Source organism: Penicillium manginii, assembly GCF_028828005.1.
Source record: "Penicillium manginii strain IBT 31320 chromosome Unknown utg000004l:1.0-7231830.0:1.0-7236170.0, whole genome shotgun sequence".
NCBI classification, from domain to species: Eukaryota; Fungi; Ascomycota; class Eurotiomycetes; order Eurotiales; family Aspergillaceae; genus Penicillium; species Penicillium manginii.
The window spans coordinates 23,198-50,620 of record NW_026643105.1 but is presented as its reverse complement, the minus strand read 5'-3'; the positions used below and the strand labels follow the sequence as shown (position 1 = coordinate 50,620).

The window sequence follows — 27,423 nt, the reverse complement described above, 5'->3', positions numbered from 1 at the left end:
GTTCCGACTTACTGTATGAGACCCCCAGTTGACGAGTCAAGGTGGTTGTTTGAGTACCAGGAAATCTCTTCAGTGGTTGAAAGGGTTGAATTTTTGCTACGCTGCGGACACGTCGACTCACGTCATGTAAATAGGGTATCTTAAGGGGTGTTGGACACGTATGTTTGAAGTTATGGAAGTGGGCCTTCAGAATGGATTTGATAATTCAAGTCTCGGCACCGTTTTCACCTTCCTACCCCGTATAGTTCTCCATCATGTGCAAGAGATCCAGAGTAACCTGCCATCTTTGGTCATTCGAAATCTCATCTCCATCTTCATTTTGACTAGCACTTCTCTCAGCGTACATCAGTGGCGTCAGACTCTCACAGTCAGGTTCACAAAAGGAACGGATAGAACGCTTTGGTAAGGCCGCAACTAGCCCGTTGCTGACAGTCCCATGGATAGCTGCGTGATGAACTATGCATTTGTTGCTGTGATCTTTGCCAAGTATATCAAGACCGTAATCTCGCAATACTCGCAGGACTTGATAGTCTTGCACCGAAGTGTGCATAAAGACATGAGCGAGATTTTCGCCCAGACTATTGAGGGAGCCGCAATGTATGTATTAGTAATACCGGATCACGGCTATGGTAATCCAGGCAATCCAGGCAATCAACATACGAGATTAAGCAGTGTTCACTTTTATAAAGATCCAAAATCGCGTTAAAACAACTAGTGCGTACGGCATAGCACAATGCTTCTTCAGGGACGGCGTAGGGTTATGCTTCTCCAAAGTGGAGCAAGGAGTAGCGTAGGACCAATCATGTCGAGCCAATCATAAAGCACAATCGGTGGACGTATCTATTCTTGAGGGAAATGGTGGCTCATTGCTGCCTTGCGTTTGTCTATTCACTCTGAATCCCCATGTATATACTTTCAAGCGGACGTCTTTTCTTGGTAGCATTGCTCTTCATTTTCGCCCCTAATACAAGCAGAGAATCATTGCCAACACTGTTATTCTCATAATCTTACTCCATCGATGAGCACCGAAATCCGCACCACATCCTTGACATGGGTCAGGAAGTGACATGATCCAGTCAGCACAGTCAGTCAGGACAATACGTTTCTGTCACAATGAGCCCGTCTTTTCCCAAATATGTCCCAGTGTAATTTACCACAAAGAGCCATAAGAGACAAATCAACGTTTATTGCATATATCTTTCAAATTCTGCAGAGATGATTTCCAGCGATTGCCCCCAAAAAGATGTGGGTGGCGTTTGCGATTGATCGCTTCTTCTGTATAATCAAGAGGCGTTTTGCTGCTGGAATCTTTGGCTTGAAATTCGACTGCCCTCTATCTTGGAGAAAGTTTGTAAGAGGCTTGTTGAACGCCCCATGGATCGCACCGTGATGCTCAATGCCCAGGCCGTAAGCATCCTTCGTCTTGATATCCAGTAATTACATCAAATCTTTGAGGATACGAACATTTTCGTCGCCCCACTGTCACATCAGTAGGTGCAGAAGATTTCGTTGTTTTTGATCTGTCCAGCGTATCCCTTCTATGCCTGAACTTTCAAAAAGTAGTCGAAGAACGTCATATTGAACATCGAGATGAAAAGACCTTAGGTATTCGCTGAGGGCGGAGTTCCCATTTGCATCAAGCTTTTCTACATCACATCCAACTTTCAAGAGAATTCGGATCACCTCGGTAGAGCACATCGGTGATTCCGTATAGTGATGTAACATGCTTTTCCCAAGATCATCGAATTGGACACAAACTAATGAGAATTGCTCTTTTCGGCTTTCGAACATGAGCTGTATGATGTCTGAGCGGTTGTGGCAAACAGCATAGTGAACAGGACTGAAGCCATGTACATCGAGTAGGGCTATGTCACATCCTTTCTCTAGGAGGATACAAACAGCTCTCCAATTTCCGGCTTTGCTGGCTAGGTGGAGGCAAGTTTGACGCTTGCAATTCAGGCTCGACACTTGTGCTCCGTAGTCGAGAAGCATCGATAGCACGGCGCACTCGAGGTGAACACGTCCGTTTTCGAAGGGAATCGCATGAAGCGGATATTCGCCTTCCTTGTTTGGGATGTTGACGTTAGTGGCTTGGCTTTTTAGAATCTGCTGAACCGTTCTTTCTCTCGCTTGCTTGTCAAGGTTGGTGGGTGGAGATGAGGACCAGCCTACTCCGCACTTTGCCGAAGTTATAGCGCCTGGTCGGCAGCAGAAGATAAATTCTTATGACCTCAGCGGTGTATGCTAGTTCTGCTGGCTTTATAGTAGGAGAAGAGCACAATGCTTGTTTAACTCGTTTTCGGATCGGGTAATTTTAAGTGTACCAGTCAATCACTCCCGAAATTATCCCGAAGAATCTGCCCGATCCTTTAAAAATCACGCTTGTGAGAGTCGTTTTGTAACGTACCTAATTCCTCTGTGTCCATCCAACAACCAAATCGCGTCTTTTTCCTCGACCGAACCTATTGGGCTATCTGCCCAAGATTTAGTATGGCTTTCGACTGGCTATCTGTTTCAACCCAGCTCCTCCATTATCCCGAGGAACAGAAGAAGGGTTGGGGATATGTCCTTTATCGTACGACCTACAGTCTTGATTCAAATACAGTCTTTCCAAAAATGATTGATGTAATCAACACGCATCTCAAACTTGGTCTCTATTCCGAGTGCGCCTCAAAACTGGCCAAATTCCCGCCGAACAAAAGTTCCACACCATTTGCGGATATTTGGGCGCAATACGACCCGGTCATCATTGATGACGCAACTAGTTTTGAGGGCGCTTCTAAGAAACTGATCCGAAGTCATTACCAGAGCTGGATTGCTGAGCAGGACTATGGGAGCCACGGCGTGAGGCTAAGAGTTTGTTTGGTGATTGATGAAGAGTCATTACTTGCGTTTCAGAATATGTCATCTCGGGGGGACGAGGAAGAACTTGACCCAACTAGATTCTTGAAAATCTTAAACGCCCTGCCAGAACATGACAATTTTGACAGTTTCATGGGTGGCTTCATGGACTGATAGAATTTCAACATTCAAATTGGGCCTCCAATGTGTTTTTAGATAGACAAAGACAACGAAAAGTTTTCAGAAGACCAGCAACAAGATTCCGCATGGAAATATGCTATACTATATGGCTAACAGACCGGTGATGCTATCCATGTGTCAGCAAGCTGTGGGCCTGCAGCGGCACACCTAGCTGAGTGGCCGCAAGTGATCCTATCTGACATAGTAGGCTTCCTGTTTCCATCCCCTCTCCGCCGGCAACCCTCTCTACTTTGGTTACAGTGGCACCGGAATCGCTTTTCGCGTAGTAACCATGTATGTTTATCTTAAAACCTCAAGCTCTAGTCCACTATTTCAGACACTGTTATGCGTAAACGAACGTGAATTATCAGGGGTCGATCATGAGAACGTACTCTCGGGCCTTGTAATCCTACTTCCATCATAGCATGTACATATCGTCACATTATCCCATCTAAAATCTTCTCCGGATGCAAGAAATTGCTTACTGTGTGAATAGGGTGCCAAGTAATTGGTTTCTCCATGTACGACGGGAGCGATATAAGAAGGGCTGGAATATAAATTACTGGACTTTTGTCGCAGATACGCCCCATATTCCCTGAATAAAAGAGGGATAGGGACCATAGGCAACGCAATTGTTCCCAAAAGGGTCCCAGCCCATTGGATCCCCATGTTGTTGGACAACTGTCTCGAGAACAGGGGAAGCAGGCCGCAATCTCGGATCGAAGAATTGTGTTAGCCGCAAGTACGGAAGCGACTCTTCATATCACATGCTCTGTTAGCTCAAGTACGGAAGCGACTCTTCATATCACATGCTCTGTTAGCTCAAGTACGGAAGCGACTCTTCATATCACATGCTCTGTTAGCTTTGGAGTAATTCGGTGCATGAATATGAAAAGAAACCCACAGACTCAGATAGCTGTCGATTAGGTAGTTGATGAACTGAAGAAAGATCATAATAATTCCGAATCCAATCAAAATACCAGATGCCGTGGGAACGATGGACTGGGTGTATCCTGTCCACCCTATCCTGAATGGGATATTGCGGTATTAGATTTCTGCTCTCAGGACTGGGATTCGTTCAAGGCCTACCAATAAACGCCAAGGCAAAAAGCGAACCGCCTATCACCGCCGGAAGTAGTTGTTTTTCAGGCACTGCGGTATCACGAGTACGGTCTCAGACTGAAAGAACGAATAATCCTCCGAAAATCTCTCCGATGACCAATGACAAGAATGGCAGGCTAGATTTTGCTGTGCCCATCTTGTGCCTATCTTGGAAAATTATGGGAAATGCGCCAAGTAATGCATACATTAACCATAAACGAATGACATGTAAAGAGTAACAAGGAAAACTATCAGCTCTGTAAACAAGATATGAGCTGGCCGGAACAGGTATTGGAACACGAGGTCTCGCCAGTTCAAGCTTATCTCTTCATGTTCTGTATGGAAAGCCCAATGTGAATGTCGCCGTCTCAGTGCTTTTGCTTTCTGTGCTAGAACAACTGGACGACAAGTCTCATTCTGAAAACAAGGTAGCAATATGGTCCCGGCCCATCCCATAATTGCAGGGATATACATGGTCCAGCGCCACCCAAGTTCATTGTGTATCCTGATAAACCCGCCCACTATTGGGGATAGGGATGGTCCCGCAAATACAGCCATTGCGAATGCAGTAATGGCTACTTGTCGGTAATAGTCATCGAAAATATTCGCAAAACACGCCGGAATGATTGAAACGGGGCTCGCCGAAAACAGCCCAGCGAAGAACCTGGTGAGTATCAGAGTCTGTACGTTTTTTGCCGTTGCGGTCGCCGTCGTAAAACGCTCTAGCCAAACATGCCGATCTTTTGAGGACATCCACGACCTATTCTCTCTGAAGCTGGAGCCCATAACATTGGACCAGATGCGAATCCCAGGAGATGTAGGGTCACGCCCAACGCTGGAATAGACAGACCTCCGCAAGGAATTCCGGATGCTGTGCCGATTCGAATGGCAGGAGCCGTGAACTACCTATTCTAGATCTTCATGTCTCCACTTTTACGCTGCCAAAACAGACGCTGCAAAGAAAGGTCGGAAGGGGGTTTTAGTTTTTTTCCCCATCATCAGGAATTTAATGAGCAAACATGAAGGAACGGCTGGCCCCTTGATATCCAGTACTTGCTAACTGGTTCAAAACAATGCCCGTCATTCAAATTAAAGCGCATGTTGAGTTGCTTTCACAACTGTAATTGATCTTCGGTGGGGTCAAGCCCATCATTTGGGAGGAACATCCTCATCATGACTTTGAAGGCGAAGTGGGTTGGGGTGGCGGAGTAGGGATAGAAATGCGAAAGCCGAGACGCGAAATGTGAAATGCGAAATGAAAACGCTAACAAAGCGTCACCGCATTAGCCATTTTTCGGCAAACTTTGGGCGAAAAGATGTGGGTACCAACCGTGCTGATATTTTTTCATTTGTCAATTTGACCCAGAAGCGAAGGCTAATTTTATTGCAATATAGAAGCTTGGAAGTGACGATTTTAAATCCAATCCCTGACTTTTTATGCTGGGCCAAAAAGCGGGTACCTGCAGCTAAGGCGTGAGCTTTAAATATTCACCTTGTATCGATATGGGAATTAATCGAATCAAAGTTCAGAAAACCACCATCCATTGCCGGAAATGCGTGGACGGGGTGGGCTATCAGAGAGTCCCATATCGAACTCAGACCATCTGAAGTCGCATAATACTGCTGATGGGGCAATTGAATTTCATCAAATCCAAGTGGCGTTGGAGAGTTCCCTTCAATAGGGAGAGATATTTGGTCAGAACGCAACTCTTCCCAGTTTCGAGATTGCGACGAACTTTGAGGGCCGAGAGCCGCTGTACTGGTGCGTCCGGGACCGATGTGAAATGTATCAATCTTCATCAAGGTCGTTCGCCAGACTCGTGCGACCTCCCAAATTTCACTTGCCCGTGATACCCACTCAACCCCCCAGTCAAAAAGCTCAACTGCATTCGGACCCCCAGGTATGATCTCGGGCCATTTCTTGGCGTAATAAAGTACTGTTGTAGCATTGAAAACGCAATAGCATGTAAATGGAACCTGTAAATCTATCCCATGATGAAGAAGTTGTCTGATAAGATGGATAGTGTTGAGGGCGCTTTCAGCCAATTTCTCCGCACTGGTCTCCCACCAATTGGTGCAGACTGGTTCGGCAGAGGTGTTAGCCTCATCAGACCCCCCCTGGGAAGGACCGCCATTCATAATTAAAGGCAGACACTCGCGGTGCAGGAAGATGGATGTTGAGTAATATATCAAATTCACGAAGGCATACCGCTCACCATGTCTGCGAGATAGGAAAGCCGGTAAATGAGAGTCGGTAGCTGAGAAATGCACGCGTGAAGATTGAGCTTCTCGCCAGTCCTCAAGCACCGTGAGGCTACTACTCCAGAATGAGTCGTCTCGCCAGGAGAGCCCCCTCGAGGTAGGCGATCTTTGTGTTCTTTGACCAGAAGAGACCCATCGAGAAACTTCAGACCAGATATTGAAACCCTGGATAATCAGCGAAAAATTGATTTCGAATCCTGTGTTGCCAAGTCTTTGGATTTTTGGGGGGTCTGAAAACTCAAGATCAAGAACTTCCAAATATTTCAAATCATTTTCTGGGCGGACACCGAATATGAAATCTTCATCAGACGACGGAAGAGGCACGTGGTACATCCTTGAATGGAAACTCAGTGAGCGAAGATCTCCGCATCCGAGCATTGCCTCTGTCATTAAACATGACCATAGTGTCCGTCGGGCCTCTTCAACTTGCGTCTGAAGGACGGCGGGTCTGTGCGTTTTAGACCGGGATAGTCGTGCAAGGGTCACTGAACAAGCTCTGGTCGCCATGCCTGCCTTCAACCATCAGTTCTGGCAATTGCGGAGGATAATGAAGTGAATGTAGAGGAAAATAAGTGATGAAGCAGAGGGAAGAGCACGCACCGTTATATGTCCACGACTGGCCGCCTTTTCCAGAACCCCAATCATGAAAGCTCAGCAACAGTAAAGTCTGGGCAATTGTTATGTCCAAACTGATCACTATCTGGGCAGTTATCTTGTGTCGTAGGTAGGCAGCGAAGTGTTCAGATGCAGCAAGAGGACCACCATGTTCGTGTATCAATTCTGGGATAAACCGCGCACACAAGGCCATGATGCCACAGAACCTCAAATCCAACGGGTTTTCTCCGTAAATGAGTTTGAGTAGCGTAGGTCCATGAAGGAAGCTGAACATGGTAAAGCGTTGTTGAAAAATTTCGGTTGCGTTCAAAACAACCTTTCGATCGAGTCCCAGAAGAGGATCATTGGGAGGAGCAGAGGAAAGTGCGGGGTCCGAAGCCTCCATCATTATAGTAGATACACATGGCAGATTGGTATTGATACTATCGAAATTCCGATCATTGTGGCTGGGGTGATCCCTAAGAAATGTTCCAGGACCTGCATCAGGCCGTGGACGATTTTGCGTACAAACTCTTGCGCGAGCGTCTTGGGTCAACTGTGGCCGTTCATGAACCTTTTTCTTAGCTTTCGGTACGCTCAATACGCACTGGCGAATGGGGTTTGAGGTACAGGCCTGGCAAGGGGGCATGCCATCATGACGACATTTGATTTTCGATCTGCGGCACCATTGGCAAGCGAGAGTGGTCCTCATTTGGCATGCAGCTACTGTCTTCTGTTGATTTCGAGAATTGTGAACTCCAGCTTCAGAGATAATGATACCCTCAACGCAATTTCAGGACAAGATTTCAGATTATGCGATAATCGTCGTTGTGGATGGCAATGACTGGCGCCTGGTATGAATTGATTGAACCGAAGAGGATATTAGTATAATTGAAGAGGTCGCAGTGGCCCGTAGGGTGTGTTCAAGTTCGGCGGTTTCCACTTAAAAGGCTGCGCTCAAGTCTCAGCTATAGACATGGAAGCGGAATGACCGAGTGTACAATGGCATACAGTACGAATGCAACCGGACTCTGCTACCTGCGAAAGTCAGGGAAGGGGGAAGGGATGAGAGAAAAGCTACGTAAGAGAAGGAAGCAGGAAGCAGATGAGGCTACCGCCTGCTGGCATCACATGACTCTCCTCTTCTCTCCAAACAAGCGGTAACTTTTTCTGCTGCCACCAAACCCGACTGAAAGGCTGACAAATCGAGCTCCAATTTCGCATCAGAGAAAACCATCGCGGAAATAAAAGAACACTTCGTAAATATTGGTCCTCGTTCACTACTCAACTCGCCCTCACGATGGAAAGGCCAAAGAGTTAGAATCTTAATCAAGGATTGAAGCGCTTCACCCGATGTACAATAAGTAGGTTAACCCAAATGCTTCATTTGCTGACTTCTTCATTATAACTGTAAAGGATTTCCGTGAAAAGACAATTTCTAGAATTATACTCGGTGATTTCGACTTACTGTCTCCTTGCCACCGACCGCGATAAAATAGTGGAGAATCGTACGGTCTGTCCAGTCAGCGGGCGAGGATTAGCCGACAACTTGCTTTTTTTGGATTGGTGACCCAGGCGAATGACTCCATCTAGATCTGCAGCCAAGGGTATTGAAAGCTCTGGTTATCCTCAAGATGGGGGTGGCCGATCAGTTCAGTTTGGGTGACGCTAATCTAACATGCGATCAAATCCTCGAAGAAGACAAAACAACTTGTAGAATGGTACTATCGGCATGTTTGTTAAATCGAGGATTCTCTATCCAGCCGTTAACCACCGGAAGAACAAATGGCATTCGACAAAGGAGTACACAATCCGGCGTGGGCGCCCAAAAAGCATGACACATAGCAGCAGATGTTCTCCGAGGCATTTGACAGGATGGGGAATTACCTAGGAAACTCTCCAAGTCCGCGAGTGATGGACGATCCATCTCGGTCCTATTGAAGATGCGATATGCTGCTTGCGCCTGAAGTAAGTGCATTTGATCCTGAATCGGATAACCCCAGATACTACGCTAGTAAATGAAAACTTTGATATCTACATACCAGTATATATTACTAAAGGCATATACTAGTTTACATAATTGTATCATGAAAAATAGAAGTAGAGCACCGCATCTCGTTACCAATAGTTTCCTGGATCGCTGGTAATTTGTGGTCTATCTCCGAGGTCCAAATTTGGCCCAAGGCTCGGCAAATCCGGCCCCTCGAACCCAGATATCACTGAAGATAACACCTGCAGTATCAACGGCTAAGGGAATTTTCAAATCAGAAAGGCTTCTACCCAGGGGACCATCGGCACCACTTACCCATATTCCCTATCTTCAGCCACATATCTCCAGAGACTGGAAAGATATCACTGTCAAGCTTTGTCTCATAAGAATGACTTAACTTTTCGGCAAAAGCGACGGTACGAACAAACTTCGCTAGGTGACCATCATCTGAAGGATGAAGATAACTCTTTGAAAAGACTTCGGGCCAGCCCAAATGGATTGGGTAGTTTAAGATGTCGTCGACCTGTGGCTCTGGCATCTTTCGAGATGCCCAGATCAAAAGATCCATTCGACCTTTCATTTCCAAAAGCCGGCTCTTCACAGGGGTTTCAATGTATGGTAGTTCCATGAATGCCTTGAAGAAAATGGAGAGATTGACAGTATGAATGAAGAAAAAATCCAGCTTTAACTTCTTTTCCGGGTTCTGGGCCGTGGCGGTCCAATAGACTGTGTGGAGGTGTCAGAAAGAGATGTTTGGGTTTGAACCAAAGTGCGGAGGGACATACTCGCCGTGTTGATCATTTCCGCAAGCCTTTCCGGTATCTTGTCCTCTGGTACAGACCACTTGCTACAATGGTGAATGATCGTTTCGCTCGCCCGCTTGAGGATCCCATCTTCAAAAACATCTGTGTCTCCGTGCCTAGACGCATTCCTGACCGTTTCGTCGGCGCGCATCTCTTTCATTATTTGCATGAGAGACTTTGCGGAATATGAGCTGGCTGCCGCAGCAGTTGAAGCAAGATCAAAGAATTGATCACTCAAATAGTCTTGATGAACTGAGGCCTGTGCAAGAGCTTGCGCAATGATCGCAGGCTGCTGAAACTCGATACCGAAGCCAAGATGGATAATTGGATGGACAAGACCTGCAAACATTCGGGAAAGCAATGATTCAGCGAGCTTATCACCACCAAACAGGTAATCCTTCATGACAGCCGGAACACCCTTAGCAGCAATCTCACGTTGGAAAAAGGCAAGGTAGTTGGAGTAATGTTCCTCTTGGAACATGTACTTCATGAATTCGTCTTTGTCAGAAAAAGACGCGACGACCTTCTCGTCCCGCGGATAAGCGGGCCGCTGACGCTTAACCTCTCGCTCATATTGTAGCTGTATCGTCTCGGGAGACGCCCCGAGAGCCCAGATTGTGAGCATAAAATGCACAATATGATCTTTTTGTCCGTTAATTACGGCTGCCGCTGTGATAGGAAAAGATTGAAAATTTACCGTGAAACTGAATCTCATTGAGATAGATATGGTGGTTTTCCATATCATGCTGAAGAACCTCGCTCACTTTGCGCGCGGACGCCAAGCTCAAGTTCGCAGTACAGAATACTCCAGTATTCTCCGGTGTGATCCAAATTTTGGTTGAGGTAGCCATCTTGGAAAGTATTAAGCGATGCCGAGGAATTTTGAACCAGCGGTTGCCAGGGGTTGAACTGAGACTTATATGCCTTTGAAGTCCCTGCCATTTGAACAATTGATGACGCTTAGATGTGTTACAGGCTGACAAAGGTCCCAGCATTATTCCGGAAGCGAGATCAGTTTTAGGCTTTCGGCTTTCGGCTTTCGGCTTTCGGCTTCAATACCCCACATCACAAACTCGACAAGTTGCGTCTTTGGATAGCATAACAAAAAAGCTTGGTGCACCCCACCACTTCCGCTCTAGTGACTGCGTTTCTCTCTCATTTAAAATCTGTGCCAAGAAAACCTAAAAAAAGATATAGACCTCCATTTTCCTGCTTCACTGCGAACTCTTCCGTATAAGCAAGTTCTACAGCCAAAGAAAAAAAGGAAAAAAAGCGCTGAAACGAAACAAGAGTATTCGTCATCATGGCTAGAAGGAGGCTGTTCTAGCTCGGTTCTGGGCAGAATACAAAGCCTAACGCTAATTCCGTTGCAGAAGACGTCGCGACATTGGATGATTTCTCGGTAAAGGGTTGCTCCACAAATCCGACTAGTTATGACCATCGATGGTGACAGCCATTTCTGGCGCAAAAAGCTATCATTTTCGGAAGGCAATACAGTACGTTATTCCTAGGACCGCAGCGTGGGCTCCTCGGATGCTATCACTAGCCATGTCAGGGATATACATGAGGCATACACGCTAAGCGGAGGACACGGACCCACATGGCGCATCTGGGTTCCCCTGAACGCGAGTAAGCTATCTTTCTCTTGCTTCCTCGCGCTACGTCTTGTATCTAGAGTCGACTATAGCTTTCTTTAATATTGATTATTCATCCGAAAGACACGCTACTCATCAACAGATACGTGAGACCCTCACAGTGGTTCGTAGGACCGCAAAGTTTCGCTCCTCGGAAGCGTCACTAGTATGAATTGCTAGGTATTGTTTGACAGGTTTGGTTTTGAGGGCTTGGGTATCATTAGGAGGGGAAGTCTTACTACAAACATTCTCAGGAGACAGACATTTTTACCGGTGAAAATGATTCAATAGCATAATCTCTTTTATATTTATTTTTGGGGTGATGGGTTTACTTTTATCATGAAAAATTATAGAAGCCAAATATATTCCGTTATCCAAGTTTCACCTGGGAGAAAATTCCAAACCTGGAATATTCCGCCCATTGGAACATTTCCCGACCTGTATACAGATCCCAGATGCCTCAGTGGGGGCTATGACAAAAGGCATCAACAAAAGGCACCTTGAGAGGGCAGGCATACTGGTGTTGACAAAATAGACTGCTTGATCGAGGTCGCGCGTTACCTGAATGAAATCTGCGGTGTCCGATTATAAGTAGCAACAAAGATGTCCAACGTAGTTTCAGTCAGTTTCGCAAATTTCGAGAAAGCCTCTCTTTGCATACTCAGGACATAAGTGCAACACATATTGCTCTTGCTGAGCAGCCTGACGAACGAGATGTTCGAACGGCACTATGGACTTAGTGGCTTTTACAGAAACTCTCCATGAGGCGCAGCTTTCTGGGTCAACATCATCATTGATTAATTCCCAATGGGTCCGAACATTTGCGGAACCACCAGGTTCGGAGACGAGCATTTGGTTCAGCGTGCCAGTGACTTGTGAATAGTCGAGCCACAGATTGTCAACAGGACCGCGAATACCGTGTGTGGGACTCCAGATTTCCGAGAAACGAATCTTACCAGCGAAAACACCTAAAAATTCTCCCTCGCGCACGGGAACGATGGAACAGACGAGCAAAGAGCTGTCGTCTTTAGGCAAGAGGAAGATGAATGCGGATTTATCTCCACCAGATTCTGACACTAATTGGTTATCGTAGGGTACGCATTCCATATCAGGAGAGAAAGTCTGCAAGCCAAGTCCCTTGAAGCTTTCTTCCTCGTTGGGGAAGGCCCATTCATTTCTGGCACAGTTCCAACAGGACTCCTGAATTTTCAGCCTCTCAGAAACTTGGGGATTGTCAAGATCGGATACGCGCATCAGGTCATCTTTCCCGAGCCTGAGAATCCGCGTTTCTAGCTGTTCGATATGAGGTCTATATTGAACCTCCCACTTCTTGATTGTATCCACAAGAGATGTTTCCGACGTTTTGGGATATCCTTTGCAGTAGCTGTCAAACTCCTTGGTGCGGTAATATAGGGCTTTTTCGATACCAGCTTCACGCATCTTGAGAAGATTCCTCCAAAAGATCCGGTACTGCCGTTGGTTTTCTGCACCTAACCTATATCCAGCATCTTCCATAAATCTTTTGGTTGCAGCTTTCTAAATGGACTAAGCGCAATTATCAGACTATACTCCCCTAGAAAGGGTGACTCTCCCATTATGGCTATAATCTATGGTCAACATCAAAAGCTTAGAGTGGTAAGAGAATCCTTTCGCTATAAGTATATCTGTATATCTAATTATAAGCATATCTAGCTTTTCTCAAGACTTGTGCATCTCTCTCTGAGCCTATAGTTCGGTGGCTCAAAGAGCCTGGTGAAGGACTGCTATACGAATTGATTCAGCTCCTTACAGATATGTCGTGTCTTGCTGCTGCTGTCGATAGCGCCGACGTAAATAAATCTCTTGATCATCAAGCCCGTCAATTGCTGCTACATGATTGCCTGGTATTGGAAAGGCGTCATCTGCAATTCTATGCCAAGATCAGTGGGAATGGCGAAGATCCTCCTACATATATGTCTGGAGAAATAAAAACAGGGTTTCCTGCCACAGATGAGTTATTTGGTCCCGCCTCCAGATTCCTTTCAGTTGGCGAAGCTAATTTGCATATGATTCTTTGGACTTCCCTGTCTCTTCTATATCCAATCATCTGCCAGGCTTATGCTGTAACAGAGAGTCGGACTGATGACATCCCAGAGCTTCTGCGCATTGACGATCAATCTCCCCAGAATGTGGCACATCAACTTTCCGCATTCAACATCAGTAAAGCAGTCTGATGTCTTCCGTACTGTGCGCAAGAGGGAATGAATTTATGGGCTCTTTTATATTGCATCTTTCCTGCAATTCAGGCAACACGAGTATTCAGTCAAGCTAGGGATTGGGAACGATTTCTTTGGGCGTTAGAGCTTTTTCGGTATTTTGGGGTATCAGGGCTCGAATTTGCTGCTCGGCATCATGCTCTTTGTTCCCATTATTGGTTTGACCCCTCGAAATATGGTACCAGTAGCTCCTGGAGGCTCCCGGATCCTAACGGGCTAACGAAGAGGCAATATCGATCTACGTGACTTTGTGGTAAGCAGCAAGATTGATACGATGCAATGAGCTTGATCCCATTTCATTAAAATAGAGAAACCGATTCATTTTGTAATACAGCAGTCACATGAGGATATCTAATGTCATCACTCGTAAAAGGTTTGAGGTGGGCCGCGGGTATAGCACTTCCTTTTGACGATCCGGGATAACTCTAATAGTATATATATCATGGTAATGAGCGCCTGGTTATTGGGAAATAATGGCATTCAATAAGCGATACTTAGCATAGTGAGAGAAGAAAAAGGACAAGAGGAAGGGTCGTGGGCCCGGAGTTAAGCTAGGAGGGAAGCCAGCGAGCCGCAAAACCCTAAGAAAGGGAAACAGTGTCTGATCTCGATTGTTACACACTGTTCGGTGGGAGCGCTGGATAACCCGGACGTTCCTTTGATAATCAGCGCGAGCAAGCTTTTGATCAATATCGTGCTAGACTTCCTGCTGATATCAACGTTCCGTGTTGGAAAATTTACGCCAACTATTGTAACACAGGCTATTATTCGACTAATCAACCATGCTGTACATCTAGGGAAAATAAAATTAGAAAGAGATCTATCAGTCTTAGATACAGGATATGTACTGACCGCAGTCAAAATAAATTAGAAAATGGATGGCATGCTTTCTCGAAATGTACCCTTCAACTAACAGTAGGTACCTCAGTAACGATGAGCAACTCTGGTGCCCCATCATCTCCTTTATACAACATCAAAAAACCAATTAAGTAGCAGCTTGCTTCTCCTGGGCCGCATATCTGCTCTGGCCTTCATCACTGCTAGACGCCATCTCGGCCTTCTCATGAGGGCCGGAGCTGGTTGCCAAAGGATTGTCCAAGCCGAGCTCGGCGGTCATCTGAGCGATCTGCTCAACGTTGAGCTTGGGCAGCTCGTTGGCGACGACAAAAGGCCACTTCTTCTCGACGTGCGCCTTTGCAAAGATGATGTCGATCTCCTCAAGATCACGACCGGCAGTCTCAACGTAGAAGAACCATCCGAAGACAAAAGCGATGAAGTTAAATAGGGCAAAGAAGAGATAGAGACCCCACGCACTCCTACTAGAGAAAACAGGCGTAAACATGACGACGGCGAAATTAGTGACCCAGTTAACGCAGGTCGCGGCGGCGTTAGCCATGGTACGGGTACGGAGGGGGTTGATCTCCGGCGGGTAGATCCAGGGGAGAGGTAGGATGGTAAAGGCAAAGAATACAATATAGACGTAGATACCGACGGCAGCACCATTAGCGTTCATATCCGTAGGTTTGATCAAGCAGGCCATGGTAATGATAAAACTGAGACCCTGGCCCATAAAACCAATCAGGTACAGCTTACGGCGGCCAACCTTCTCAATCATAAAGAACGAGGGGATCGTGGCGAGGGCGTAGACGGTAGCGAAGATTCCTCCCATAATCATGGATAGCTGGTGATCGAGCCCGAGGTTATCCTCGAAAAGCACCGTAGAGTAGTAGATGGCAGCGTTACAGCCAGTTAACTGCTGGAAGAACTGACCGGAGCAACCGAGAATCATGCGCTGGAATTCTTGAGTCTTGCCAAAGGTGAAAAGCGTCTTCCAGCTGCCCTTGGAGTGGGCAGAGGACTTCAGGTCCGCCTTCATGAGGTTGAACTCGGCCAAAACCTGGTCATCGTCGGTGGTAGCACCGTTGAGCTTGGCCAGAACATCGATGGCATCTTGCTCGCGCCCTCTCATGAGGAACCAGCGAGGGGAATCAGGCACCATCAGAGCGCCTATGCTCACAACGATGGCGAAAACGATCTGCAAGGCGACAGGGAACCGCCACTGGGCGGAGCTGTTCACGAAGGACATACCGAAATCAACCCAGTAGGCGATGAAAGTACCGACGGCGATAATAGCACCCTCGAAGCAGACGAGGAAACCACGGTTGTGGGCTTTGGAGCACTCGGATTGCCAGACAGGGACGTTGGCCGTGACCATGCCATTACCCACACCCGAAACAACACGACCGACAACGAACTGGCCGAGACCCCAGGCGTGATTGTAAGAAACGGTTGAAATCAAAGCACCGACGGTCATGAAGATACCACCAGCAAATACCAAGGGAGTACGGCCGGTCTTCCCACCGAAGAAGAGAGTAAAAATAGCACCGAATAAACATCCAATCTCATAACAAGCAGTAACGGCACCACGGTAGACGTTGATCTGGTTCTGGTATGATTCGCTCGCACCCTTAGGGATCTCGAGAGTAGTGAACTCTTTCGTGAACTCATTACCGTTGATCAGACCGGACATGAGACCCTGATCGTAACCGAAAAGGGAGAAACCAGTAACGGCGGTGATAGTGATGGCAAGACGAAGCTTTCTGCCCGTAAAGCCGGAGGTAGTTGTCCACATGTTGATATGATGAGTGCCTCTAATAAATGAGGGAGGGTAAGGAGATAGTGAAACAACATAGAAAGAATAGACACAGAATCTGGGGGTTTGCAACGCCTTTGTACCCTTTTCAGATGTATAGGTCTGCTTCCTGCGTCTGCGGGCATCAGGCCCGGCCCCACTGGTCTCCATCGGTTGATCCCGCCAAGCGCTACCATGACTCCACTTCGCATGAATGAGGCGTTTGACCATCTTCGGCCCTCTCGGCAGCCCGCGAGACTTGTCCCTCCTTACGCTGCTGGTCCACTCACAAGCCCTCGGCCCCCACGGCAGGTCGCCATACTTGCCTGCCTACAGTGCCCAAGTCGCCGCCGCGGTTAAACTTTCCCCGGCTAGGACTTTTTCGGCTTCAGCCGCCGAGGATTGGCCCGTTGCCAAGGGCGAAGAAGCTCCTGCCCAGGAGAAGAATCTCTTGCCCAGGAGAACCACCCGTTCGTGGCGGATGGTAGGGGTAGGGCTGGAAGTCCGGGGGAGATTCGGAGTAACCGATGGCAAGTTAGGCCTGTTCTTTCTACATGGGCGCGAAGGAGTCATCCTAATGGAATAGATCGAATCAACTAAGGATTAGTCATATGGATCAAATTAATCAAATAGAATACTACATAGATGACCGCGTACTGCTTAGGATCATTGTCTAATCCTTGACGGTGGATCACTTCGGCTCCCGAAAAAGGAATCTCGCCCGACCCTCCACATCCTCCACGGGGAAAAACAGGGAGAAACGAGTGGACCAAAGGGGCTGAAAAGCCTTTCTTTTGCCCTAGGTGAGTCACTGAGCGTACCTGACCCTCCAGGGTAAGTCCTTCGTGAATCAAGCGACCCTTGGAGCCAGGGTCGAATCCTACTGTTGAGTACGGAGTGCCATTTATGAAACTCGCCTCGGTTTCCCCCTTCATTCCCCTTCTCCCCCGTCTTAGCCTCGGCCTTGTTGACGCTGGCCTCGATGCCGACAGCCGGATAGGTTGAGGTAGGCGAGCTGTATAATGACTAAATAGAGTAACCAGATCGGGTAATCGAGTTGTAGCGTGAAAACTACGCAAAGGGCAGCAATTTGCACTTGGTTAAGCATTTCTATCCAATCAACAGCTCTGTAATCAGCCTCGGTGGAGATCACTGTCTCCACAAGATGGGGGCGGTTCGAGTTTGTGGCTGAGCAATTGGGGGGGATCTGCAACTATGCGTAGCAGTACACTACAGGAGTGTACTGTACCTCTGGACTACGGGCGTTCCGACCAAACCATGGTCCATCGGGTTCGGATCGAGCAACGCTGGCGCAAGTAAGCGGACGCTCTTAGACCTGCATCTTGCAACCTGCTAACATGACCAGGTACTGTGGAGTAAAATCAAGATAATCGGGGCTGCAGTTGGTCCATGGCACATTTAGGCGCAGGGCTAGGAGAGTACACGGTGGCGGGCGTGCGAGCGAAATTGACAGGTGTAGGCGCATAATCCGAATTTCCGTCCCAGCGCTCGGCCATCTGGGTTTGATAGGCATCGTCATCAAAATGCTATTGGTCATCTTGGATATCTTTGTAGTGGTGTGACCTGAGGAGTGCTGTAAGGCGTTAGCTAGTAATCCCTGGTATCCAATAATATTTGAAGCGTCAGCATGATGATAAGCAATGGTGGAGATCCCGAAACCTTACTATTGAGACTTGCCTATCACTTTGATCCCACATGGACTCCCGGGAAGCATCAAGCGCTGAAGTGAAGCAACAGCAAGATGCAACAGGGAGAAGTTGACACTTTGCCAGTTCAGATGTTGCTTTGTTTGCGGTGTTTGTTACGTTTGCGTGGGAACCTTCTACTAGAAGGCTTCTAGTAGGGATGCTTGCCGAAATTTCAAGTGTACGAAATTTCACAAATTTTGGCTGAAATTGAAATGAGATTTTTGAAATTGAAATTGAAGCTAGCCTAATTAGGTAAAATTAACTTCATTAGGTGTAAATTTTGCAGATCAAAACTGAAATTGAAATTGAGATCTTGAAATCATTTCGAAATGGGTTGGCCAATTTCGAAATTACACCATCCCTACCTTCTAGGAGCTCCAGGTTTCTAACTTTAGGCCTTTGTGTCGATTTGAAGGAGTGGTTAAATACCACTAATACCTTTTGGGATAGGATGTTCATCATCCGCTCAATTCCCCTAGTATTCGTATGGTATTCGGGATAGACTCGGAGTTATGGTGTCGTAACACACCGCATTGGCATGATACAGACTCTCGAGGGCGTTCAACCGCTCTCATACACCTTCAATCAATCATCTGATTCTATTGGACATGTTCAGTACTAGCCAGTACCTCAATTCCTCATCCTGACAGAATATTTTGGCCTTACTTTGTACAGCCCAGGCCATGACAGGATGAGGAAAAAAAATTCAAGGTAAAAGTCATTCCGCCGCGTCCGAATATTTCTCGAATAAGCGTGATAAACTGATCTCCTGCAAGGCAACGTGACACACGCAATGGCCCAATCTGTCCACGTGATCAATTGGGTACACACACAGGTGAGCACTTTGATGTTGATCTGCATTGGCCACAGGCAAAAAGATTGCCGTCGGATTATACTCGATCTCGTACCAATTTTCAGCAACAAACGCAAGATGAGTGTTCGCAACTGGCCGTGCTCGTAGTCTATATGAGAATCTCAATATCAACCGCAATACACTATCCCGATCGGACTTGTAGGGACCGCCGAAGCAGTACTGCGTTTCACTGCTTCTCCACATGACCTGAGAGTGGTGCTTGCCGTCAATGTAGTTTGCTATCGGCGAAAGCCAGCCAGAGATGTAGCGGGCCCAGTTCGATTATATGTGGAGGGCCCAGGATCATTTCGTATCCCTGAAAATGAATATTGGCAATGTCTCCCAATGCATAGCTGCTTTGTCTCTGCTTTTCGTGTGAGTAATAAATCTTCAAAAATTTCAGGACAAAGTTCCACCGAAGGAGGGGCTCATGGTATTTGGTCTGAGGTGAGTAGTAGCTGACCTGAAAGTGACTGCTCCCATGGGTAGAGATCTGGGATAGATCCAGTGCTGCGACCTGGCGTGGCGCTTGCTGAGCTGCAATTAGGGCTTGGCAGAGCTGGTCAAAAGCTCGATTCATTGCTGGTTGGTTTTACACTAGGAGAAAAGAAACAACGGTCTTTTTCGATGGCCGTCGATGCTAGATTTCTCTTTCGTGACGTCGGATGCTGCGATGGCTTACTTAGCCTAGTGTGGAACTAGGTCATGGCTGCCGATGAGGCTTTAGATCGGAGGTCGGCAAGAGATTTGTAGCCTTCAGAATATGGCAAATTCTTAACAAATTGACAGTTAGCCTTTGATCGGAAAGGGTAATGCTGAAGGGATGAACCACTTTGTGGAATGCTACCGTATGGCTAAGCAGAGGGCATAACGCCTTTCTGAATTAGACTGGTTAGATACGCCGGTTGAATTGGCCATTTCAACCACGTGTTCAGAAGTAACAAAGGCGCGAGTGTTGTAATATTCCATGGCTTGGCCCATCAGGTTGTTAAAGCTGGTTTGGTTTCGAAGACGCCGGGGGGGGGGGGGCATATCTCTGTCAGGCCGAGGGCATTTTGACGCGCGCCCTATAACGAGAAAAACTCATCAGCGATATTTGCTGAGGAACAGAGAGCCACGAACGGATAGCAATCGTATGGATATTGGAATGTAGTACGGGGGGTTGGGGATGGAGTAGGAGCAAAGCACTAGCATGACTTACAAGACATTGAGCGACTCGCGATAGAAAATTTGCTGACCTATATAGAGGGCTGTCAGCACATGACATCTGCCTTAAAACTTGCTGCAAAGTTCGAAACTCACGTTCTCAGATATCGTTGTCCGCTGCAGGAGACTGTATAAAGGATGGCATCTATTTATCATCAATCATCAGTAGGTAACTCAGGAAGGCAACTTGTAACTCACTTTGCTCGCGGCTTGGGGTATTCGGGATCCAGAAAGGTTCGCTCCATGGGTTATTTGAGAAGTAGCGGAAACGGGGCTGATATCGAGCGTCTTCCGATTTAGCAACGCTCTAAATGACTGGGAAATGACACTCACTTGCTGTCTGAAGACTTCGTTATTGAGAAAGGCCAGGCCATTGCGATAAAAAAGGTCAGTTTATTTCATTGTATGATTTGGAGGTCAATCCATACCAAAGAGTAGCCGCGGAGACGAATCATGATCGACATTCTTTGATCCAAATCACAAAGGAATGCTTGCGAACGGCGGTTCTGCTGGTGACGAGTCTGGTATTTATAGCATTTCGGCCAGGTATTCAGTCTGCGTGAATGAGATCATCATCATCAATTGTGAGGGCTTAAACACAAACTACTCTTAAATTGCAGCCAGTTAAACACATGGTTATTTATCTGACACACCATTTGAACACAACATTCGAAGACATCGCATTTTTCCTGGCGACTCGATATATGCAATTCCTTTTATCACTGTTGGCATCTTTTAAACGATTGTGAGCATGCCGCAGAAAGCATCGATGAACCGTTTCAACATTCACCACCATGGGCTCGTAAATTATTGTAACAGGTGAGGCGGCGACATATCACACCATTTCATTTCACCCACCAATGATGAGAACGACACCCTACCCAATGAACACCTCATCAAAGACAGGCAAACACCATGCCATATTGCAACCCTAGATCTCTACCATTCAAAAGGCATGTTTCTCAGTACCTAACTCGTATATTCGAGAAAAGGATGCACACCTACACAATATCAGGTAGATACAAGCTACAGTACGGCGCGGATTGATTCACACAGCCCCATTACAACAGAGTCCCTTATATAGTTGGTCAGATATTAGGTCAATTACATTTTCGTAGATCAAACCTCTGCGATCAGCCCCGTCTTTGCAAAGGCATTAACTTATCACCCACATCAATCTTCTGAAAACGGAGTGGATTCGGAATGGTGCGGAAAAACCAGTCAATCAGCGCCATAGATAGCCCAAATGCCCCGTCTTTAATGAAATGATTGGTCAATATATGGTCTTGGCTCCCAGGAGCCTGCGGGTGATAAATACTGATGCGATAACTGGATACTACTAATAGCATGATATCTGCCTAGGAATAATGAGCCAATCTGCCAGGGATGTACATGAGGCATACACGCTAAGCCGAGGACGCGGACCTACATGGCACATCTGGGCTCCCCTGAACGCGAAGAAGCTATCTTTTCTTTGCTTCTTCGCGCTACGTCTTGTATCTTGAGTCGACTATACCTTTTGTTAATATGATACTTCATTGAAAAGACACGCTCCTCATCAACAGATACGTGATAACCTCACAAACGCCGACGGAGCTCCTTGGAGCGGCACAATGGGTTCTAGGGACGATGAAGGCCCTGGGAAGCTTTTATTTGTTATTTGTTCCTATCATCGCTCGAATGACATGTGGGACAATCCGCGAAGGTTACTCTCTCTAGATCGGGTTGAGGTCAATCCGAACAACCCGAACCATCCTATCGCATATGGCTGAAGATCATGCTTATTGTTTGACTTTTTTTCTGTGCCATAGAGCTTACAACAGCATCTTTGGGGAATCAATTGAAGTTCTAGAATTGTATTCCTGTTGGGGATTGCTACTTTCGTACTTTCAGAATGACAGATCTTATTTAATGGAGCACGTTCTACGATAAACGATAAAGCAGAAAACCAAGCTTCTCTGACTAATCATTCAGCCATGGGTCCTGAAGTAGCTCCTTCGCTGTCTTCCTATCTTCAGGTCGCCACTGAAGCATCCCTCTCATAAAAGCTATAAACATCTCCTTATTTTTTCCGTCGAGGAACTCTTCCGACAGCTCCAGACTGACCCCCGTCGGAATTTCTATGTCCTGTTTCCATTTCCCTGTAAGAATGTCTTCGTAAGCCTTTGCTAAGTACACTGAGCAGGAAAATAATACTTACCATCGCTTGTAAAGAATTCATGGCTTCGTTTCCCACGTTGGAGCATATCTAAAGGAGGTGGCCCTAGAAAACCCATAACTTCTGCAAGGTGCGCCCGAGTCGAATACCCTTTGCCATCAGGGTCATTTCCGTAGAAAAGATGTCTCCCCTCAAACAAATCCCACACCTATTATTCCTAAGCGGTTAGTCCTGATGATGAGAGAGAGGAGTGAATAGGAAGAGCATACCATGGCACCGACATTCCATATATCAACCGGGTAGCTCCAGTCAGTCTTCAGCATTACTTCCGGTGATCTGTAAATATTTGGCTGTGCATCGTGGTTCCTCCTCTCGACTCCTTGTACAGCAGAGCCAAAATCACTTAAAACTGCTCGGCCAAATACCTTCGGCAGGTCAAACCGTCGCGACGCGTAGATCGGCAAATCATTGACGGTTTTGCGGGGTGAAGGGCTTTTCAGCTCAGCTTGGGTAAAACTTTCAAGGATGGACTTGTCTTCTATTTCCTGGAGAATATTATCGCTTTTAATGTCTATAGGAATGTAGGTTAGGGTAACGCATTTTGACAAAGCCTTATGGATATGTATTACCTGTTTGGACAAGCTTGCATTCAGTGTGTAGGTAGTCAAGTGCAAGAAATATTTGTATAAGACCAGCTTTGAGGAGATCTTCAGTAAACCGATGGTTAGGGTTACGATAAAGGAGGTCGCGGAAGCTCTCCCACATCGGGATCTGAACAAGACACGAATGGTTACCACCCTTAGAGGGTATAGTAAATATATTGTTGGTATCACCAGCTAGGTCCTGTGTACACAGTTAAGTGAACAGTTTATGCTTCTAAAGCAAAGGTTGATTGATTCGTGTATGATAAAATGTGTGTTCCGGCTCAGGTTCGAAGTACCCCTGAATCCCATAAGCCGGAACCGCAGCTTAGCGCAAGGTTACATACACAGAAATGTGATCTATCAGACGCCGGCTTGTTCTGATAGAGGGATATATCCCGACACTGGCAACTTTTCTTTTGTGCAAAGGGACCAGTGCCCTCAAGTAGGAAATGAACGAACGAAAAAGAAAAACTCCGATCACTGTGCCTCCTTGCGCACGTAGATCTCGCCATACCATTTTATTTTCTCTCCACCTATCCCTTAACTCGTACTCGTAAGGTGTTTGTGGTGATAAACTTCTCCAAGGCCTTGTTGGGTTCTGCTTTGGTCATTGTATCTGCTGGGTTGTTGCTCCCGTTGATCCACCTTATTTCTATTATCTCTCTTCGCTTGTATGACTGGTGAAGTGCCATGATTTCGATCATGAGATGCTTCTCCTTGGTGGTCCCGAGTTTAACGAGGCATTTATATAGAGAGTATGAATCCGTGTATATGATGGTAGGGATCTTTCCAAAGCTAAGTTGGTCTATGATCATCTTGATTGTTGTGCTGATTGCAATTGCCATATCGATATCTCCTACTATCCTGTAGATCTCCGATGCCAGGACGCTCCTAGTAACTTGTTTACTCTTGGTTGAGCTCTAATGGATTAGGTTTCTGGTGATCTCAAATTCCTTATTCTGAGCGGATTCGTTTGCGAGGATAATCTTATATCCAATCTGGGAGCTGAAATCTTTGTTGTTTGTGAATGATCTATCGACGAATACGAAGAGTTTTACAGTTAATAGATCTATTGTGATGTATTTGATGCCTCTGTCCAGATTTGTTATTTGCCACATAACACGTTTGTTCAACGTGTTAACGTCGGCTTCTGCAGGATCCTGGTGTTGGGCGGCAATGGATAGGTCGAATGTAGCCTCCGGCTGGCAGATTGTTGTAATGTAAGCTCCGCGAGTATGTTGTTCTATGTATGTGTGTTTGAAGTCCTTGGATTTGTGGTTGATAGGCTTGAGTCTCTTACCCTGGTCCTTCTGGCGTAACTCAACTGTAACATCTCCTTCCTTCTGTGTGAGGACACAGCCATTGAATATTAGTGGGCTCCCTGGAGATAGTGTATCCTTGGGTTTGGCGCTGAACTTTGCCTCTGCTAATTCTTTCTCTTCGAGCGTGGCAAACTCATCGGACCCTAAGATCAGGGTGTCATCGGTCTGTATTCCGATAACGCCAAAGACTGTCTTTGCTGTTGAGATTAAAAGACATGGGTTATAGGTAGATGTGACCATTTTAAGCCTTTCCCGGTGATGCTTGTGGTACGTTGCCCACTAATGGGTTCCGGCTTCAGGGATCCCGTATAACGGTTTCCGTACTACTATAATTGTGCCTTCTGGGAACTTGCTCTTGATCTCCTTGGGGAGATGCGCCAGAATCAGTCGGTTCAATGAGGTTATTGATTGGACATATGCCTGTGTGATGTCCCGGATCGATAGGCAGATGTTCCTTTTGCTTAGTGACGGGGTTAGTGCAACGATGATACGTTGGCTAGCTCGCTGAATGGTCGGGGATTGAGTGAGAATCATCTCCTTTCCTTCGTCATTGTAGGCCTGGATAACGAGTCGTGACTTCTCGAAAGGTGTACCCGTAGCCCTTCCTTTGATCTTATTGACTAATCGCGAATTGAAGATGCGTACGCCAGCGTGCCTTATTATGTCATATTGTACGAAGTCGAACACGCCTCTGGCTATCAGTCCTTCAATCTCCTCGTTCCGAGATTGATTGAATGGCAATCTAGGGGTTGTGATAACACCTTCATTCCTCAACTTGATAGAGAGTTCTATGTCGGCTCGTTCTTTGTTTGTCATGAGTGCCATTGAAATATCTTGTTCTTCCTGGATGGCATTGATGAACTGGTCCTTAAGATCTTGGTAATCAGCAGTATTTCGTCGAGTGCTCCGCCGCACGGTTATCTGTGGCTTCGGTTTGTTCTTCGATCCTGGTGGTCGTTCTCGTCCTTGTCGTTGGGTCTTGACCATTTTATTAGGCTCGTCTGTGTGTTTCGTATCAATAGGTTCATCTACTTGGCTCTCTGCACTAATGTGTTGTTGTTCTCCCTCTTCTTCTAGGTGTTCTTCCCTGTAGTAGGGCTTGACAATAGTTGATCGGAATTTCGTAGGACCATGTGGCATATCCACAGTGTAAGTCTCTCCATCTACTGCTAAAAGCTTGTATGGGCCCTTCCATCTACCTTTCTCGTGCCAGACTCGAATATCTGATTGTAATGGGAGGCTTAATGTGGTGGTGGTATTAGGGCCGTTGCGTATGGCAAGAGTGTTATTCACCTGGCGTTCTGTATATAGGCGACGGACCTCTTTAGTTGTAGTGCGGATCGTCTTAGCTCTCTTGACTACCGAAGGTGATGGTGGATCTATTTTAGTTATTCTCGGGTATGCCCCGAAGACAAGTAGGGTTGGGATGATTCTATCTGGTCCGGCTGAGTTGTTGATAGCTTTTACAGCTATCTGCAGGATCATTTCCCTGTCAATGTTCTTGTTCTTGAGCTCTTCCCTGAGAATCTCGTAGGCACGGTGTAATGGTGCGTGGTATCTTTCCACTTTCCCTACGCTATTATGAGCTTCCGCAGGGACCTCCTTAACCTTGATCGACATTGACGATACAAGCTGCTTGAACTCTGTTGATGTGAAGTTCTTCCCAGCATTGTGTATAAGGTAGTCCGGTGGTCCCTGGTAGGTATCGATCTAGTATGTGCAAAGCGTGTCCTAAGCATTACGTACTGACATGTCTCTCAGGAATCTAGTAGTACCAAATGATGTGGCTGTATCAATAACTTGTAAAATGGGTTTTCCTTTGAGGTATAGAATGTCGATGATAACTGAGTAGTTAAACTTATAGTCGTCTTTCAGGGTAAACTTGAATTGTCCGGGGGACTTACCTTTCATTTGGTAATGGTGGCAGAATTTCGTGAGGTAGTCGATGTACTGTGAATTAACCTTGTGCCCGGTACGTTGAAGGATCCGCGTCAGTTTCCGGACTGATGGGTGTCCAAAATGTCGGTGGAGTTGTCGTAGCTCCGTTTCGGTGAGGTGACTCCATGCTGCTATCTCCTCTAGATTGTGTAGCAACATCCATGGGTGTCCCCATTTACGCACGATAGGTACTCTCTTGTCTCCTCGTTTGAGCACGTTTTTCTTGTTTCGGAGCTCCACTCCTATAGTATCTATGTCCTTGAGGTAGAAGAGAAATGGTGTGTTCGTAGGAAGGACGTGAAACGTAATAGTGCTAATTGGGGTATCGACGTTGATAGTCCCTAACGAGGGTTTTGGATCCCTATCTCCGAATTTGATCTTCTGTTCCCCAGCCCGGGAGGTGTTGAGTCTGACTTTGGGGTCTAGCCTACGTAATGCTATGAACTGAGGTTCACCAGCAGACGAAACCCCAGAGGCTCTAGTATCTGGTATGATGCCCTGGAAAGTGTCGGATGAATACCGGTTGTTAAGTGTAAACACATCTATGGCCTGTCCGTCTGCTTGTCGCTGCTGAAAAATGTCGTCCTTAGTGAAGAAGTGGTATGTTGATTGGTCGTTCAGGATAGATATTATTCTAGCTCCATCGACTTCCCTGAGTTCTGTCAAAAACCCCTTGTACTCAATATCCTTAATGGTCATGTCTGCGAGTATTTGGGTTGGGTTATGCCAGTTGCTGTCATCCGGCCCTTCTATCTTCTCTGTACCTTCAAAGTTGCTGATGAATGTTTGGAAGTCCTGTGGGGTGGCTGTTTGATCTGTCGTGAAGTAGTGTTGCTTGCGGAAGTTGTTGAGGGATCGTTTTCGTTCTTCTCCAGTATGATATTTTGACTAGTATCCTTGTCGTCCACAGATATAGTATCTTCCTTGGCGGGATTCTTGATAGCCCTGTCGACTCCTACGGTAGCTTCTTTGTGGTCCTGATCCACGAAAAGGTGGGAGTTTACGGTTATTACTGTATCTATAGCTTCCTCTGCGCTGGCTATAACCTCTGTGGCTATATCTACGACCTCTCTCTTCGTATGTGTGGTTAGTCCAATGCTGATTGTGTATGTTGTACTCCTTATGAGCTTGAAATTGCCCTGACTGTGGTGAAAGAGTTGTATTGGTAACTGCTGATTGTAGTTCTGCTTGTACTCCTTCTAAGGTGCTTGCTGGCCTGTATATGGAGAATTTGCATTCCTCGACACCTCTGCAGGTATTTATAGTTTGTTCCCGTAGGGTTGTCTCCGACCGGTGTTCTG

At 46.5% G+C, this 27,423-nt stretch overlaps 11 protein-coding genes across 11 annotated transcripts; 2 read left to right on the top strand and 9 right to left on the bottom strand.

Annotated features, from left to right (window-relative positions):
- Nucleotides 1–2,490: 2,490 nt before the first annotated feature.
- On the top strand, nt 2,491–3,015 carry N7533_003747 (uncharacterized protein; the record flags this gene model as incomplete). The annotated part of the gene is made up of 1 exon (XM_057100397.1): nt 2,491–3,015. One exon carries the CDS (start codon nt 2,491–2,493, stop codon nt 3,013–3,015), a length of 525 nt encoding a protein of 174 aa, XP_056960027.1.
- A 2,595-nt stretch (nt 3,016–5,610) lies between these two features.
- On the bottom strand, nt 5,611–6,717 carry N7533_003746 (fungal specific transcription factor domain-containing protein; the record flags this gene model as incomplete). Its single annotated transcript, XM_057100396.1, has 1 exon — nt 5,611–6,717. One exon carries the CDS (start codon nt 6,715–6,717, stop codon nt 5,611–5,613), a length of 1,107 nt encoding a protein of 368 aa, XP_056960026.1.
- Nucleotides 6,718–6,841: 124 nt separating this feature from the next.
- On the bottom strand, nt 6,842–7,384 carry N7533_003745 (fungal specific transcription factor domain-containing protein; the record flags this gene model as incomplete). The annotated part of the gene is made up of 2 exons (XM_057100395.1): nt 6,842–6,912; nt 6,985–7,384. The coding sequence occupies 2 exons, from the start codon at nt 7,382–7,384 to the stop codon at nt 6,842–6,844; spliced, it is 471 nt and encodes a 156-aa protein (XP_056960025.1).
- A 1,749-nt stretch (nt 7,385–9,133) lies between these two features.
- Nucleotides 9,134–10,622, bottom strand: N7533_003744 (questin oxidase family protein; the record flags this gene model as incomplete). The annotated part of the gene is made up of 4 exons (XM_057100394.1): nt 9,134–9,225; nt 9,284–9,694; nt 9,754–10,413; nt 10,469–10,622. 4 exons carry the CDS (start codon nt 10,620–10,622, stop codon nt 9,134–9,136), a joined length of 1,317 nt encoding a protein of 438 aa, XP_056960024.1.
- A 1,401-nt stretch (nt 10,623–12,023) lies between these two features.
- On the bottom strand, nt 12,024–12,845 carry N7533_003743 (uncharacterized protein; the record flags this gene model as incomplete). Its single annotated transcript, XM_057100393.1, has 1 exon — nt 12,024–12,845. The coding sequence occupies one exon, from the start codon at nt 12,843–12,845 to the stop codon at nt 12,024–12,026; it is 822 nt and encodes a 273-aa protein (XP_056960023.1).
- Nucleotides 12,846–13,001: 156 nt separating this feature from the next.
- N7533_003742 (uncharacterized protein) lies at nt 13,002–13,618 on the top strand (the record flags this gene model as incomplete). Its single annotated transcript, XM_057100392.1, has 2 exons — nt 13,002–13,040; nt 13,109–13,618. The coding sequence occupies 2 exons, from the start codon at nt 13,002–13,004 to the stop codon at nt 13,616–13,618; spliced, it is 549 nt and encodes a 182-aa protein (XP_056960022.1).
- A 1,027-nt stretch (nt 13,619–14,645) lies between these two features.
- Nucleotides 14,646–16,292, bottom strand: N7533_003741 (sugar porter family MFS transporter; the record flags this gene model as incomplete). The annotated part of the gene is made up of 1 exon (XM_057100391.1): nt 14,646–16,292. The coding sequence occupies one exon, from the start codon at nt 16,290–16,292 to the stop codon at nt 14,646–14,648; it is 1,647 nt and encodes a 548-aa protein (XP_056960021.1).
- Nucleotides 16,293–22,022: 5,730 nt separating this feature from the next.
- Nucleotides 22,023–22,983, bottom strand: N7533_003740 (uncharacterized protein; the record flags this gene model as incomplete). The annotated part of the gene is made up of 4 exons (XM_057100390.1): nt 22,023–22,237; nt 22,261–22,426; nt 22,488–22,789; nt 22,848–22,983. 4 exons carry the CDS (start codon nt 22,981–22,983, stop codon nt 22,023–22,025), a joined length of 819 nt encoding a protein of 272 aa, XP_056960020.1.
- A 799-nt stretch (nt 22,984–23,782) lies between these two features.
- N7533_003739 (uncharacterized protein) lies at nt 23,783–24,424 on the bottom strand (the record flags this gene model as incomplete). Its single annotated transcript, XM_057100389.1, has 1 exon — nt 23,783–24,424. One exon carries the CDS (start codon nt 24,422–24,424, stop codon nt 23,783–23,785), a length of 642 nt encoding a protein of 213 aa, XP_056960019.1.
- Nucleotides 24,425–24,463: 39 nt separating this feature from the next.
- Nucleotides 24,464–25,804, bottom strand: N7533_003738 (uncharacterized protein; the record flags this gene model as incomplete). Its single annotated transcript, XM_057100388.1, has 1 exon — nt 24,464–25,804. The coding sequence occupies one exon, from the start codon at nt 25,802–25,804 to the stop codon at nt 24,464–24,466; it is 1,341 nt and encodes a 446-aa protein (XP_056960018.1).
- Nucleotides 25,805–25,915: 111 nt separating this feature from the next.
- Nucleotides 25,916–26,821, bottom strand: N7533_003737 (uncharacterized protein; the record flags this gene model as incomplete). Its single annotated transcript, XM_057100387.1, has 1 exon — nt 25,916–26,821. The coding sequence occupies one exon, from the start codon at nt 26,819–26,821 to the stop codon at nt 25,916–25,918; it is 906 nt and encodes a 301-aa protein (XP_056960017.1).
- Nucleotides 26,822–27,423: the final 602 nt, after the last annotated feature.